The sequence below is a fragment of the Lagenorhynchus albirostris genome, chromosome 2 (assembly GCF_949774975.1).
Source record: "Lagenorhynchus albirostris chromosome 2, mLagAlb1.1, whole genome shotgun sequence".
In the NCBI taxonomy this organism is placed as follows: Eukaryota; Metazoa; Chordata; class Mammalia; order Artiodactyla; family Delphinidae; genus Lagenorhynchus; species Lagenorhynchus albirostris.
In genome coordinates, this window is record NC_083096.1 from 79,684,832 (window position 1) to 79,701,288 (window position 16,457).

The window sequence follows — 16,457 nt, forward strand, 5'->3', positions numbered from 1 at the left end:
TTTTGTACCAAATTTAATGGAGGTTACACAGAACGTTTGACGCATGGGACGGGGAGGAAAGGGAAGGAAACACAAAATTAAAAACAAAAACAAAATCTTGGATAGCTTTTAGCATCTGTTCCACTCCCACATTAATAAAATTCACTTGGGAATTCCTAATAAAAGGAGAACAGAAAACAAGGTGGGCAGGGAAGGGTAGGCTGGGGAAGAAAAGACGAAGGGCAAAGAAGACCATTGAGCATCCCAAAGACAGACCTTTCCCTCCCAGAGCCGGGACAACGCTCGGCATGGAAGGCGAGGCTTCGTTAGATTTATTTCCCCAAAATAACACCGTGTATTGCAGCTGCCAAAGGGAAAAAGAGAGGAGGGAAGCAGGGGGTCACCAGTGGGGGACACAACAGGAGGAAACTCACTTAACCAAGAAGATAGGGAAGGAGAGAGGAGGGAAAACAAGAGAAAAATGTGAAGGTGGGTCTTCAGATTGGGAGAGACAGTGCTGAAGAGCACTTGAACTGAAAAACAAATGTCCTAAGCATCATTATTTTTAAAAAGAAAAATCTCCCCCCTCCCCCCACCCCTCGCTGAACTTAGTTCCTCTTTTTGTGCTTTTCATTAATACTCTGCTCTGAGGTCGTAGTTTGGTTTTTCTATACACTGGAGTTGAAAGAAAATAGTCCAAAGGTCTGAAGATGGATTCTCCACCTAAAGTAAACAGCCCAGCATTCCTGTTCTCTTGTCCCAAAGACTAAAGTCTCTGCTAAAGTCCCTTTTACAATATAGTACAGTACACACAAAAAAAATAAAGCCCAAAGCAAAAACAAAACCAGAAAAGAATCCTGGGAGAAGCCAGTCCAAAGGACGTAAACATACAGAGAATGGTGCAACACATGGCCCATGGCAATTCTCAAAGCACGGCTACAGATCCCCAAGTAGGTGCTATCATGGGATACCCAAGTCCACAAAAATAATTCTTAAAAAATAAATCTTAAAAAAACACACCTGTTGATTAAATGAATAATTTGTTTTCAGATAAATCCATACATTCTCGAGTTCCCCCCTCCCCCAAAGCAGCCCTTGGGTCTCTGTTCTCCTATTGCATGACCAACAGTACTCCTGGAACTCCCTCAAAGCAGCTCTCAGGACCTGGAATCTCATCTTGACAAGGATCGGCACATCCAATCTTAGCAGCTTAAAACATCATGTTTCCTGGGTTGCCAGGTCCTTGGCTAAATCCACCCATGCCCACGTCAGCGGCCATGCTCCGGGGCCTCATCTGTGGGGGGATCATGATGTTCTGTTGGGGTCCCATCATGCCCTGCATGGACATCATCATGCCTGGAGAGCCCACAGGCCCAGGGTGGGTGTAGAGCCCGGCAGGCCCTCGATCCTTGCCAGGAATCATGCCCACGGCAGCAGCTGGATTGCTCATCAGGGTGGGCTGGCCGGGCATTGTAGATTGTGCTGGTGACATCATCCGATGGTGAGGTCCCATCATGCCTTGCTGGAGAAAGGCTGGTGGTCTCATTGGGTTGTGGCCTGGCATGGATGGAGCTGTACCAAGAGGGATGTCCGGAGTTCCCACCGGCCCTGGACCTCCCATGCCAGGTAATGCTAGTCCCATTCTGGGGGCTTGTTCGCCCATCATCCCCTGCATGTGCGAAAACCCAGGTCCAGGACCCTGGGGCTGTTTACGGCCTGGGACTTCCCCTCGAGGGAAATATTGCAGTGTCTGGCTAGGCTTCTCAGATGGAATAATGCGAGACAGATCAAACTCAGGTATTCCGGTGGCTCCAGGTCGGATGACCTCCTGAAGATCTGGGTCTGTAAACACTGAAGGCATGCTGTTCCCCAGGACAGCGAAGGAGTCAGGACCCCCTGGGCCTCCAGGCTTGCAAAGTGCTGCATCTGCTGAACTTTGGGGCAGGTTGCTGGGGCGGCCGAGGGGCCCTTCTCCTGGGAAACCCATCCCTCCTGGGAAGTTGCCCTGCCCCCCACTGGGGCCATTGTGAGGAAATGGAACCTGCTGTGGAGGAGACTGAACTGGAGGGAAGCCCTGGGGGAAACCCATCCGTCCTTGAGGTACCATCGGAGGCTCCTGGGACCCATGCCCCATGATAGGATTGTGTGACATCAAGCCAGGCCCCATCGGGACCCCATGAGGAGGTATGGTGGGTCCCATGGCATTCGGAGAGGGCATCTGATTGGAGTGAGAAAGTGGCTGGGTCATTCCCATTGGACTGAGGGTTGGCATTGGAACCACGGGGTTTGGACCTGAAATTCGAGGATTCTGTGTATTAATGCCCAGTCCTAGAAAAATAAAGATATCAAAGGAATCAACTTAACCGAAAGCAACTCAGGAAAACTATCATAAATCAAATTAACAAAAAAACTATTGTGCATCAAGTGTGCATGGTACTGTGCTGGGGAAACATACAATGCACAATCTCTGCCCTCAATAAGGTTATAATACATTTTGGGGCACACAAACCAACAGCTCTACAAGACAATATATCATTGAGTCTTAAACTGTAGGACATAAAGGTATATAGAAGACAGCTAGGAAGAAAGTCTCCTGTGTGAAAAGTTACAAGTGAATATGCAAATGAGTACAGTCTTCTTCATTGGAGACATTTAATATAGAAGAAAACAATTTGCCTGGATGACTTAGTATGGTCCTTTTTGGAGACTAATCAGTCCTATGAGTCTAAGAATCAGCAATAACAACAAGGAAACCAAACAGGCCTTTTTCAATTGATACTGGACATCACTATTTTATATTACCTTACAGAGAGAGCATTTCGAACTCTACGTTACGTGAAATGGTAAAGAAAAGCCAACTTTTAATGGAAAAGGAAAACACACAGGTTCTACTATGGTCTCTGGGACATTTAAATATTTGGTCTCTCCATGGAGTTAACCACTGAGAATGGTAAGGATGGTGCTTGTGCCACACACAGAGCATGCCCTAACCTGCCTGATGATAAAGAGCATCCCTAACAATCAGAATGGAACTGGAACCAGACACCCATGGCTCAAAAGTCATGGTCTCTTTACTGACCACCTTCACCATCCCAGATCATGTCCTATTAGTGAGATTTGGGGAGACAGGAGGTGTAGGGGTGAAGGAGAACAGAATGAGTAGGGAAGGGAGGAATTTTATTCTCTCTCTAGTCCTAAAGAAAGTGATTCTCTAGGAAATAGGGGCTTTCCATTGTCTGAAATCCTGTGGCTGCTTGTGGTTTGAGGCTGCCCTTCCAGGAAAATATCTGAGGACTAAAGACATTCTGATCAGCATGTTGAAAAGATACCGCTCTCAATTTTGTGCCAGGAGGACCTCCCCAACCTCTACCAAAAAAAAAAAAAGCATCTAGGTACACAGAAGCATCAAAATTTCCATAAGAAAGTGACAAGAACTATAAAGAAGCCTGCTTTCTTATCAACAAACACTGAATTAAGCTAATAAAAAATACTGTGATCATTCTCTTCCTCTAGGCAAGACACTTTAGTTTTACTGAAACTAACTCAGATAGTATACTTTTCCAACTTGGTGAACGTCCAGCCATCAAGAAAAGACTTCAAGAAGTTTTTCTTTTGTCCAGAGCTAGCTCCATATCCTATCTTCCTGATTTCTTACCTGGCATATTATTCATTGATGGCAAGTTGGGAGAACGAGCTGGAGGGGAGTCGTCATCTGAGCTGGCCACGGTCTTGATGGCATCGTGGTATAACGGGGTAGAACTGGGCATTGCAAACTTGGACATTCGAGACATCATAATAGACAGTGGGTTCTGGGAAAGGGTCGGCTCTGGAGGCATGGTGTAAGGTGTACTAGAGGGAAGACTTCCCGGGATACTCACAGAGGCAGACTGGCTGGCTGTAGGAGGTGGGGGGCCACCTAGGAGAAGAAAGCAAAATAAAAAAAGGGCAGGGAATTAGATTTCTCTTGAAAGCTACTGGGCCTATCGTTATGAACGAGCAGGGCCAGGAATGAGACAGATGAACAGGACAGTGTTATTAGGCCCAGGACATGAATCATCAGTCTCTAGTCAAGCTCCGTGTGTGTGCAGAGGGAGACTGCAGTGTGAGATGGAGGTGACAGCTCAGCAGATGGGAAGACAAACGCACCAAGAATGCATAAGAAATATTAGTTCAAACTTGGGAAAACCATGGGTTACAGGCAACTCTTATGGATCTCTTTCCCTTGCCAATCACAATTTAGAATTCGACTCAGGCATTAGTATGCTAGGAAGCCAGATTAGCAATCCCACCCCAGGTACTAACCGAATCGCCCTACACACGCTCTTGATTGATTTTCTGCCACCAAGGTGTCTGAACTGAAAAGGTCTGAGGGGGCAACTCCACTGTACTGCTTTTGTGAACTGCTACCTAACGGAGAGACACACTTGAGCTTGGGAGGATAAATCTATCTTATTCTGATTCTAGTCTTCCTCAAGTGGAGACAGCACAGACCTAGTATTTATACCTCAGTGCTCATCTTCCACTGACCTCCTCTGGTCCCGTTCACAAAACCACCATCATCAGTGAGAGCTTCTCCTAGGAAGAAAATACTAATAAATTGTAGCTGATCTCTGAGAACAGCAGTTTACCAAGGAGAATGTTTCGGTAACAGTTTCTATGGTCAACACATATTTACGAGAACCACTCAAGTCTCTCAGCAGCCTCTCCTCTTTGCTTGGGATGATACTCAGACTCTCTTGACATGATGAAGGGCAGCCCTCTGAAGTGGGTGGATCTAGTATTTAAAGGCACATTTACCCACTGTTGAGACATTCTATTCCACCACCGTGAGTTCACTGTGCAAATGTAAATCATTCAGTGAAATGACACACATTTCCCATTTTCCTCCCAGTCCTATCTGAGAAACATATTCTGCACTAAGAGCATAACCCCATGGAAGTACGCACTCTGCCACAAATACGTCCATCTTGGCAAAAGCCACCTCCTTTGGTTGCATAATCAGGTTAAGACACCAGTTTTCTTAAAGGATGTAAATCAGGCTTTTGCAATCTCTGGCTTTAAGGTGCAACTGTGAGGATGAAAGCATACTGACCTGACTCTACACTTCCCAGCATGGCTGGGGAGGCCATGGTGAGGGGTGCTTTATGGTTTGGAGGGATCCCGGGGCTCTGAAGGGGAGGTTTTGGAGAGGAGGTCCATCCCGGTGACGGGGCGGGAAGTGATGGAGACTTGAGGTGAACAGGCGAAGCAGCAGCAGACCCCAAGACAGGGGGGGACTTAATGGAAGCAGCAGCAGCTGGGCCCGCCAGCATGCCTGCCAGCTGCGATGGAGTCTGGGGGGACTTGAGGTTCCCCGAGGGCGAGCCCAGCATTGGCGACTGGACTTGGCGCATCGTGGGAGATTTCAGAGGGTTAATGCCTGGGGAATGCACCTGGCTGCCTGCCACAGAGAGATCCACGGGCTTCCGCCCCAGGCCGCGCTGAACGGAAGGAGCGGTGTTGAGGCTAGTGGGGTTACTAGAAGGGTTGAGAGGTAGTGGTGGCATATGACTGAGCCGGCTGTTAGTCCTTTGGTCGGGCCCAATTGGTTCTCTGAGATTCCGCAAGCCACTGTTGCTGCCTGGACCCTGAGACATGGGGAGGAACGGCCTGGGGCCCATGCCATACTCTTGCTGAGGGTGCTCGCCAAAGGGCAGGGGCACCATCTTCTGCTGAGCAGGCAGCATGTCTGCACCGCCGGCGCGGAGTTTCATCATCTCCTCGGGCCCCACCCCAGCCTCTCTCATCTTCTGAGGTATCATCTGAGAGTTGGATCCCATGTTGACATTTAGACTGACATCTCCCTTCATCCCACTAGGAACCATCCCAAACTCAAGTTCCCGACCGGGGCCCATCTGTGGGGGCATTCCTTTTGGAAAGTCACCCCTAGAAGGGCTCAGCGGGCCCTCTACTGGTATTCGAGGGAAGATGGGATTACTCCCCGGCTCCATGTGTCGCTGGGAGCCAGGGATCAGCCTGTTCATCTCCATGCCGGGCCTGATGCCTTCCATGCTCATCCCCGGGGGCAGACCCAGCTGTTTCTCTGCCAGCTGCTGTTGAAACATCTCTTCAGACAATCCTTGGGGGTTTGGGAAACGTTCCCCTCGGCCAGGACCACTGAACACGCCCTGGCCAGGCGGGAAGTTTCGACCGTCTGGGATTTTTGGCACATCGTCTGGCCAGCTGACTCCAGAAAGACCTGGTCTAGATGCTGGGTTGGGGACATTAGGCCCCTCCATTTCAGAGTTCATCATTCCTGCAAATCCAGGGAGGCGCATCTGGCTACCTGGCATGTTGGGGTGGGGAGCCATGGCCCTCGGGGGCAGAGAATGGGGCATGTTGATACCGTCAGCAAAGGGCTCTGCACCCCCAGGCCCCCAGGCCTCACTGGGGGTCATCTGGTACGGAGGGGGAGGCCCTCGGACCACTCCCCGCGGCCCGTGCTGATGGACCATCATGTCCTGGAGGGAGCACTGCTGCACGACCACTTGCTCCTGCTTTCTCCTCTTCTCCTCATAGAACTCCTGCTGCAGTTTCAGCCACGCTATCTGCTCAGGGGTCATGTGATCCAGGTGGTCGGGTCCAATGGGCCCAGACTGGGAGTTCATGGAAGGTGGAACCATTTCATCCGGAGAAAAGGGCACATCTCTGTGTCCCTGAGGGCCAAATGGAGCCCCCACGTCTGTCCGGGGCCCAGGTCCCTTACCTAGGCTTTGGGATTGAGCCATCATGGCCTGTATTGGCCCTTCTGGTTTTTTCTGAGGTCCATCTAACACCCCAGTATTCTGCTGGGGTCCCCCACTCTGTCCTCCCGGGAATTCTTTCTCATCAGGGAAAAGCATGCGCTGGATATCTCTGAGTGTTTGTAAGGAGCGCTCCCGGTGCTCCAGCTGCTCCTGAGACAGTCCGTCGGGGTTCTCTCCCAGCGGGGGCGGCTCTCCACTGGACACCGGTGGAGGTGGGGGGCCTTTGGGATCTGCTGAAGAGCTACTGCTCCCCTGGGAAACGGGAGTCACCGCTCGGTTGTTGGGCGTCGAGTTTGGCCCGGTACCGTCTGGCGGCAGTGGAGTGGAGCTGGCAGGGCTGCCTACAGAAGGAATCAGTTTGTTTTCTACCCCAGGACTATCCCGGTCCAGGGGACGCGGGGGGGCGGCAGGCTTGGGTGCTGGTGCCGGAATGGGTGGAGTTGGCTGCAGTCTGGTGTTCTGGGAGGAAGTCTGGTCCTGGTTGGCTGGAGTGGGGGGCTGTTGTGGGAGAGGTTTCGGATCATTCCGAAGGGCAGATATCTGTGTGTTCTGAAGATAAACGAGATTTTAAAAATCATTGGTGAACTGAACAGAAGGGCAATGAAAAGAGCAAGATATGTTATAAAGGACTTGTCCCAGCCACATAAATCTACACTGACACTTGCTGTAGAAACTGCTCATGTACAACCCCACTCTGGACATGCAGACATTTTGATTTCTTTCTCACACTTTGCTGTCAAACGGCATCCTCTTTCCCTTGCTGAATAACTTTAAAGCATGCCAAGGGAAAGCCACGCTGCCAAAGTGAATACATTTGAGTATCTATTTCGAGGAACAGGTTTGATATCACATGTCTACTATGTGTTTCTGATTCAGGGAGAGATTAGTTTCTTGGTATGTGGGAGGCTGTACCTAACACCTTTTTCTTTCCCCGAAAGTATAACTGGATATGTAGACTTCTCATTGTCAATCAAAAAGTCTGTTTTCAACTGAAAGAGAAAGTCGTTGTCACCTCCAGCTCTGTACTCTGCCCGTCAGAGGCGGGAGGTACGGCCGCTCCACTTCAGTGTTTCCCCTGGCACGGTGACTAGTGAGGTACTCCTATCCTCGAGTTTCCAGGGGCCTGACATCTCCGATTTCTGTTTTCAGTTTGTGATCACTGATTCCATACGAGAATTTGTACATTAACTGTAGTAAGACCATCTGTAGGCAGGAAGGGTCTGCAGAGAAATCTGAGGCTATCTAGCTTGTGCTGTCCCTTGATCTGTTCTTTCTAATAGACAGCACGCGGCCCTTTCTACAGGCTGGATGATCGCCTTATTATTATTTATTAAGTACCGATGCTATACTAAGTCCTGGGTAAAGGCACGCTCACCTACAATAGGTGACACGGACACTGTCAGTGTCTGGAAGAGGGACTTGTAATGTTCTGGGTCTACACCTCGGCACTGCTGGAGGTACTGGTACTAGAGAAGGGCGGTAATGAAGAACAGACAGGCCCAGTCTAGCGACTCCATCAAGGGATCTCTCACCAGCCTCCAGTGAGCCGCGTGATCCCTTTTTGATGTTCACTTGCTCCTACCTGTTCGCTTAATCCAGCCTGTATTTCCAAACCCCTAACACTCTTACTTACATCCCCACCTACTCTCTGGAACGTTTATCAAGGCGCAGATTTGTACAGGAATCATCATACATATCCCTGAACACGAACAGTTCACGTTCCGTGGGTATGTATGCAAATGTTCCACTTGCTGGTATTCTCCATGCATCTGTGTCTGCAGACCGAGACTGGTGGGGGTAAGACTGGCTGAACTTGGATGACTCTGGATGTTGCAGTGTCCTCTGTCTCTCTGACTCCTTAACTGGAGTGTGGAGGTCACCTTAATTTTCTCTCCAGTGCTAGTTTAAGTTTGGTTCTGTTGTTAAGGGTGGTCACTGATTTCCTACAAGGTGACCGTGACAGAAGGAACAGTTTAGTACCACCCTTTATATTTTAGATTTGGAGCAATGGTGATTGGACTATTCCCAATTCACTCCTTATAAACTCCTTTTCTGATTTCATTTTAGTACCAGAGAAGGTGGAAGTGAAAACTGTCTTAATGACTTAAGATCTGTCATTAAGTCAATAAAATGTCGGTTTGAGTTGCAATGTACCCCGTGCATTCCGAAATGATATAAATTATAAATAAACAAATATTTTTAAAGTATAAATTTAAAAATATATACATTTAAAATATTATACGTATCCATCGTCTACCCTTGAGTAGCAGAGATGCAGAGTGACATGAAATTCTTTTCCTAGGCCTAGGAAAGCCTAAGCCTGCTATGTCACAGGGGGGACTTCTATGTTCATATACAACAAGAACGAAATGTCATCCATTCTGTATTGAATTGTCACTTCAGTCGTTTATTGTCATTTAACTTTTCCCATGTTTAAGACTCATCCAAGTTTTAGATTTTATGCTTCCTGAACTCAGGGACTGTACCTTGAACCTCTAGTGTCCCCACAGCATTTGGTGCAATGCCTTGACAATGTAAGACACAAGAAATATCTTTTGGTTCAATTTGGAACACTACATGTATTAAAACAACCATTATATGCATTTTCTAATGTAATTTATAGTAGGTGCTTAAGTTCCAGAGAGGAAACAGACTAACATTTACTATAATTTTGGAAATATCAAGCAATTAAAAGCATTCAATGGTTCTCTCACTTTGAAATAAATAAGAATCATTTTGAAAGTCACTGAGACCTTAATTATGGTATCATCAGCATGTACTCCAGTACTGCAGTTTTTGTTGCTGCTTTTTCTCTGTTCTTCAAGTAACTCAAGAGTGTTTGCTATTTTTTAAAATCCTGCTCTTTACAGAGGGTCTGAATTCAGAATTTCCCAGAGATGGCTACATGACAGAAATCCTAAGATATCTAAATATCTCCTTTTTTATGTTGTACCTCTTCTCTCCTAGTAATTCATCAATATATCAGCGTGTTAATAGAAAAGGCCAATGCAGTGTGATATGCCTAAAACCACACAATTAGGTTAAATGCTCAGAATGTAGTTTATACCATCAAGATTATCTCCCATTGAACCTTCATACACTGTTGGTGGGAATGTAAATTGGTGTAGCCAATATGGAAAACAGTGTGGAGATTCCACAAAAAATTAAAAATATAACTAACACACAATCCAGCAATTTCAGTCCTGGGTATTTATCCAAAGAAAACAAAAACACCGATTAGAAAAGACATGTACCCTTATGTTCACTGCAGCATTATTTACAATAGCCAAGATATGGACACAACCTAAGTGCCCATCAATAGATGAACAGATAAAGAAGATGTAGTACATATATACAATGGAATATTACTTGGCCATAAAAAGAATGAAATCTTGCCATTTTCAAAAACATGGATGGACCTAGAAGGTTTAGGCTAAGTGAAATAAGTCAGACAGAGGAAGACAAATACTGTATCATTTCACCTACATGTGGAACCTAAAAAACAAAGCAAATGAACAAACCTAACTAAACGGAAACAGAGTCATAGATACAGAGAACAAACAGGTAGCTGAAAGAGGAGAGAGGGGTTGGGGAGAGGAGAGAAATAGGTGAGGAAAATTAAAAGGTACAATCTTTCAGTTACAAAATAAATAAGTCACGGGTATGAAATGCACAGTGTGGGGAATACAGTCAATGACTATGTAATATCTTTGTATGGTGATAGACAGTAACTAGACTTATCATGGTGATCATTTTGAAATGTACAGAAATATCAAATCACTACGTGTATACCACAAACTAACATAGTGTTGTAGGTCAATGACCACAAAAAAACAAACTCATAGAAAAAGAAATCCGATTTGTGGTTACCAGGGAGGGAGAATTGGAGGAGGGTAGTCAAAAGGCACAAACTTCCAGTTATAGAATAAATAAGTACTAAGAATGTAATGTACAACATGATAAATATAATGAATGCTGCCATATGTTCTATATAAAAGCTGTTAAGAAAGTACATCCTAAAAGTTCTCACCACAAGGAAAATATATATTTTTTTCTATGTCTTTAATTTTGTATCTATATGAGATGATGGTAATCATTTCGTCACATATGTAAGTTAAAGTATACAGTATACAGCACAGTAGGCTGTACACTTTTTTTTTTTTTTTTTTTTTTAGGCTGTACACTTTTAACTTATACGGTGCTGTCGGTCAGTTGTATCTCAATAAAACTGGGAGAAGAAAAAAAGACTATCTCCCACCTTTACAGTCACTGCAGAACCTTTAAACCATTATTCCGTTTCCAAAATGACATACCAGAGGGGCTGTGCTTCTCTCTGTCTTGCTGTTAGAGATGTTCTGGATGTGGAAAGAGACAATAGTTTCAACCTGGCCCTTCAATACAGCTTCTGCAGCTCTGCAAAGACAGAAGAGATGCACACACTAGGACTTGTTCCTATTTCACTAACTGTAAATTTAAAGCACTTTAACCGATTAAACTGGTATAAGAGAGGAAGGAGAAGTATAAAGAACCACCAGCAATGTTGAATGAGAAGAAATCAAGAGAAAAAGGTTTTCATTATTTGTCTATCATTTATCATCAAACTTCTGAAATTAAAAGATAGCCATTAGCAAATCTCAAAAAGAGGTACTAAAAACCCCCAGGATTTTCTCCTTCAAAGTCATCCACTCTAGTAGGTGTTTTATAGAGCATCCTAGCTCAAAATCCCAACCCAAGAAGGGTAAAATGAATTCTCACACCTAATAATAATTAAAGGCTGCCAAGATTCATTCTATATCTCAATTTTTGAAACCTTAAATGAAAAAAACTAGGGTATATTCACATTTTAAATAAATAAATAAATATCCATTGACCCATCCATCCACTAGAGACATATGTACCAAAATGTTCACAGTAGTTATCTCTGTAAATTCCTGAGATTTTTTTAGTTGTTTACATTTTCTAATTATTCCAAAATGGACATTACTTGTGTCATTTTAAAAAGAATACTAAGTTGCAGAAAAGTGTATATTGTGCAATCAATCCCTTTTGTGCTTAAAAAAGTATATATATGTATATTTGTACAAGCACAAAAAATTTCTGGAAGGAAAGCCAAGGAAGTAGCATCAATGGTTGCCTCTGGGGAGTAGGGGTGGGGAGGTTTTATATTTTATTTTACCTCTTTCTGTAGCGTTAACTTTAAGTAATAATACAAGTGGGCAAAAAAAGGATCAATCTTCAAAGGGAGTAAGAACTTAGATGCCCAAACACACAAGCCACGCCAACAGCAAGACATAGCCATCAACTTACTTATTGGCCATCTCAGTAGAAAACACATACACCACTTTGGCGGGAGTCTTCTGAGCAGGTGTGGGCTCTGGGGCAGTAGTCTGGCCATGGGAGGGGGTGGAAGACCTGGGGACTGTAGCATTTGACGGGGTCATCGAGTGTGGCGTGTGCTGGGAATCCTGGGACTTTATGTGGTCAGCAGAATTACATTCTAAAAGAATGAAAAGAGTCATGTCATAGAAAGAATAAAACTCTTTTTTCTGCCAGCATTTACAGCATCATAATGCAAACACCTTGAGAATTTCAAGGAGGAAGTACCTTGCTAAGAGGAAACCTCTTCTATTCATAAAAACACTTCTCCCTAAATGACTAATTACAAAGCACTCTTCCCCCACCTCCTTACTTCTCTACTATGCATTCTTCAGATATTAGCATAAATGTCCCTCCTTCCTGGAAACCCCTTTTGGATCCTCCTGGACTGGCTGCCCCTGCTAGTTGAACCCATAGCCCCCGAACTCCCCTTATTTCAGCATTTATCAAATTTACTGTAATTGTTTAATGATCTGCTGTCTAGGTGCATTCAAACCCTTGAGGATAGCAACTGTTTCTGTTTTGCTGACCATGGCACCCCCAGCCCCCAGCATAGTGCTGGTGCTTGTAACAGGCCTCCTACAAATACCTAAAGAAGAAAGGAAAGACAGGGGAACGATCACCCAGGTTCTCATTTCAAATTTGGGTCAGGAAGTAACACTTCCACTGCTTGAATACTAGTTTCATGTTCTGGCCTATAGTTACGATTTTTTACTTTATACTAGGAGGAAAAAGCCTAAAACCACAGCCATTGGTCCTATACTCTTTCTGGCTCACTCCATTTTGGTGCCTACTGTATCTCTACTACATGTAGCCACTCGTTCCTGCCACACTGAAACTGACTGTGACAAACCTGGACTAGTGCCAGGGCTGCCTCTTGTGCCTACAACTCTGGCCAAATGGCAGCCAGAGTGCACAAAACCCAAGTCTTGAAGGATAGATTTGATGGAGAGGAGGAGTGTCAGAAAGACCGCTCCAGGGTGGACCTTGGCATAGACAAGCTGGAGCTACCGGCTTGACACTTAAGTACCAAGAGTACGGAGGCCAGAAACATCCACAAGAACGTGGCTAGGGCCGTGGAACATCCTAAAACGCTTGCATCCTCAAGAGCAAGAAGTCAACAAGGTGGTTCCAAACTATTCTTAGTTAGCAGGAAAACGACCAGAAATAGTTCCATCTTAAACTGCGAGAACTCCTGAATCTGACGCGCCTACTCTCCCCACTTGGCTGCTATTAGGCTCTCTGGCATCCACCAATGTCAGAGGCCTTTCCTCAGGAATACCTACTTCCCTCTGAGTCTCAAATATCTTATAGACATACCTTTCATGTCAGAGTCATCGTTTGGAGTCCCAGGATCTCTCTGATCAAAGGAGTCGGCGGAAATACTTCGCTCCCTTTTCCCCTTGCCCTTGGCACCATTTCCAGCCCCATTCTTCAGCCCCATGCTCCCACCTGGGCCAGGGAGTGCTTTAGGGGTATGGCCCCCACTCTTGGAGTCACAGGGGGATGGCTGGGATTGGCTGGCTGAGCCCCCCTGTTTACCCTGATTGGAGAATTTGGAATCCAGCTGGGGGTTTCCAGATGGGGACATCACTGTAGGGGGACGGACCATCACCTCCTGCTTTGACTTAGGGCTACTAAAAGAGACAAATAACAAAGGGAGATCAGACACCGGATGCAACTGGGCAGCACAAATTAGGGAGGACTGATTTTTATCATGGGTCAAGGAGACCTGGATCACTAAGTAACCACCCCACCTTTCACCGCAGCCACTTGCTTGCTCCCTCCTCCCCGCTCTCATCTCAGAGCTCTCAACAGAGAGGAGGATCAAGCAGAGTGGCCTGCCAGGCCTTGGGAACCCTAGAGTCACATGGGGACCCATCTCTAGGGCTTCTGTCAATACAGGACAACGGTTTCTATGTACATAGAGAAATGACTCTACACTAAGACTAGCTCAGAGTAAACAAACAGACATCGTTAAGATCAAAATACCACCCGCCCCTCAGCTGATGACAAGGAACAGCTGTAACAGGAGACTAGCCTCCCTGCTGGAAAATACGAGCAGGTCCAGGAGAGCGCGAGGAAACCTGCCCATGACTGGCAGGTTAGGGAAACCCTCCAGGACATACTCCCTGAACAAGCAGGATCACACCAGAGCAGACACACTAACCACTGCCGCCAGGGGAGAAGGAAACAATTCTTTTAGGGCGTCAGCTTAACTTCCATGGAACAGAGGAAAAAGCCTCACGGTGGGAGTCCAGGGGCTGGTGTTTCAGTTCTAGGACCTTAGGCCTCCTCACCATTCCAGGTCTCGGTTTCCTCATTTGCCAAGTTTAGCTCACTGTACTGGCTGGTCTTTAAGGTCTTTTTCTTTATGTTTTGGTGAGGAGAGGGGTGGTAAATAGGAGCAGCCAGGTAATAATGGACAAATAATAACAGAGGAAAACTCTAACCTAAACTCTGATTCACTATTCTATCACTATTTAATTATCTTTTTTTCTTTCCCCATTCGCTTCTAATTCAACATGTTGTTCCACCAGTGAGCATTCCTGGTCCACTATGACATCCCAAAGGGGCAGCTGGGCCAGGCCCTAGCCCTCACCTCTGTGTGTTTCCTGACGGAGAGTTCCTCACTTTAGGGTTACTGGAATGCATTGATTGAAATCCTGAGCTTGCAGCCACAAACAGGGACGGGCTCACCGAGTTCCTCTCGGGCTGCAGCAGAAACAGCTGCTGAGGACAGCGGCAGTGGCCCACTGCTTGTTGGGTGAGTCCCTTAGCGCTGGCCACCTGCACGCCTTTTTCCTCTTTGTTTTTCTCCGCTGTGGAAGTGGGTCCTGTCCCCTTGCGGCTCCAGCATTCTCTGGGTGTGTGCCTCCTGCTGCCAAAGGAAAATCTCGCATCTCCAGGGCACACTGGGAGCAAAAAGAGCAAAAACAGAGACATCAAACACCCTTACAGCAGGACCAAGGCTAAAGCACCGTCAACTTGATGGCGCAGAGCTAGATGGTTCCTCAGCTTCCATCAGGGTTAAAGGAAAGGGAGATGTTCATATTCCGGCCAAAAGGCCCTGGTGCTAATGCAGCTAAAGGGTGACTAAGACTTTCTGCCAAGCATACAAGCCTCCCACCCAAGCTTCGTGTACCAGGCGTTTGTAAGCAGATGAGAAAGACATTTTTATCTTTAGCCGTATATCCTCCCTTACATTTCTCTACGTCCAAATACAAAACCCTCAAAAACCTAGGTTTTTCTTTCTTCAAAACAATGCTTTGAAACCACTGAGTACTCCAAATCCATAGCAACTATCTGGTGTTTCACCTCTGATGGCTCTGAAATGTAACCAACCCAACCCAATTTCAAACCATGAAACAAATTACTCTCTGTTTATATTCTCAGGGCCTCAGGGTGGGGAGACATTAAAGGAGGTACTTCTGAAATCAACTATTGAGCCAATACAATCAGTTCTGTCCCCTGATTTCTATCATCTTTCTACTAAATTATGCTGAGTACGTGTCCTGTGTTCTCACTGCTTAATGACAGGAGCTGTAGGCATGGGTAAGCATGGGAATGATCCATAATGCGGAAGGTAAAAGAACATCTTTGAAGGCTAAGATATTTTTTGAGCCAATTTGCAAGGCTAATTTGAAGCATAAAGGTCAAGAAAATATTCCCAAACCTAGCCAGAGAACAAATGAGAAAGCCCTTTATTTAGGGAAGCCTAAACAGGGAAAACCAAGATATACTTTCAGTCACTGGTCCTTCCAGGGCAGTTCCAATGTGGTTTTTTGGTAACCACTGTCCCCCCGCACCTCCCGCTCTACCTTCTGGTATCTTATCCATGGGGTATAGGACTGAATGAGGATATTAGATGCAGGATTAGTGGCTAAAGAATCAAAGGGAGTTAGAAGTAGCTTAGGTGTTACATACACTTTGAGAGGCTCAAGAACTGGACTAAAATTGGGAGGGTCCATTATATTCTAGGACTTGGCACTGAATATGATCATTGTCAAGTGTTAGATGTCTATTTCTTCATTTAGAAATTTGCAACAGTCCCAGCGATTTTACCTGAGACCATGAGAGGAATTTATGGAAGTTCTGAGTGCATACAATCACGTTTTTTTCTTTTAAATGAAGAAGTCAGGAAAAAGAAATAGAATACAATGTTACGGAATGTTTCTATGCTGACCTTGGGAGAAAGCATCCTAAAAATATTTTGGTCTTGATTATATTTAAGGTTGTATGTTTATCCCCCACCACCTTTAGCTTTTTTTGTTTTTCCAGTTTAGACTATAAAACTGATTGTGGCTGTCAAGTTCA

The 16,457-nt window shown here is 45.7% G+C and overlaps 2 protein-coding genes across 4 annotated transcripts in view; both read right to left on the reverse strand.

Annotated features, from left to right (window-relative positions):
* BCL9 (BCL9 transcription coactivator) lies at nucleotides 1-14,865 on the reverse strand. 2 transcript variants are annotated; one of them, XM_060139144.1, is made up of 7 exons: nucleotides 14,743-14,865; nucleotides 13,683-13,777; nucleotides 12,072-12,261; nucleotides 11,078-11,177; nucleotides 5,072-7,313; nucleotides 3,635-3,895; nucleotides 1-2,307 (listed from the first exon to the last, which is right to left on the reverse strand). In XM_060139144.1, the coding sequence occupies exons 1-7, from the start codon at nucleotides 14,793-14,795 to the stop codon at nucleotides 1,190-1,192; spliced, it is 4,059 nt and encodes a 1,352-aa protein (XP_059995127.1). In that variant the 5' UTR covers nucleotides 14,796-14,865; the 3' UTR covers nucleotides 1-1,189. The 2 variants fall into 2 exon arrangements, with proteins under 2 accessions (XP_059995127.1, XP_059995126.1); XM_060139143.1 differs by having other exon boundaries at nucleotides 13,461-13,777.
* LOC132514452 (uncharacterized) overlaps nucleotides 14,837-16,457 on the reverse strand; it is a 70,563-nt gene continuing 68,942 nt past the window's right edge. For both annotated transcript variants that reach the window (XM_060139148.1, XM_060139149.1), the window contains exon 4: nucleotides 14,837-15,055. In XM_060139148.1, the coding sequence (XP_059995131.1) occupies nucleotides 14,837-15,043 (207 nt within the window). In that variant the 5' untranslated portion in view covers nucleotides 15,044-15,055. The remainder of the gene's footprint in view (nucleotides 15,056-16,457) is intronic.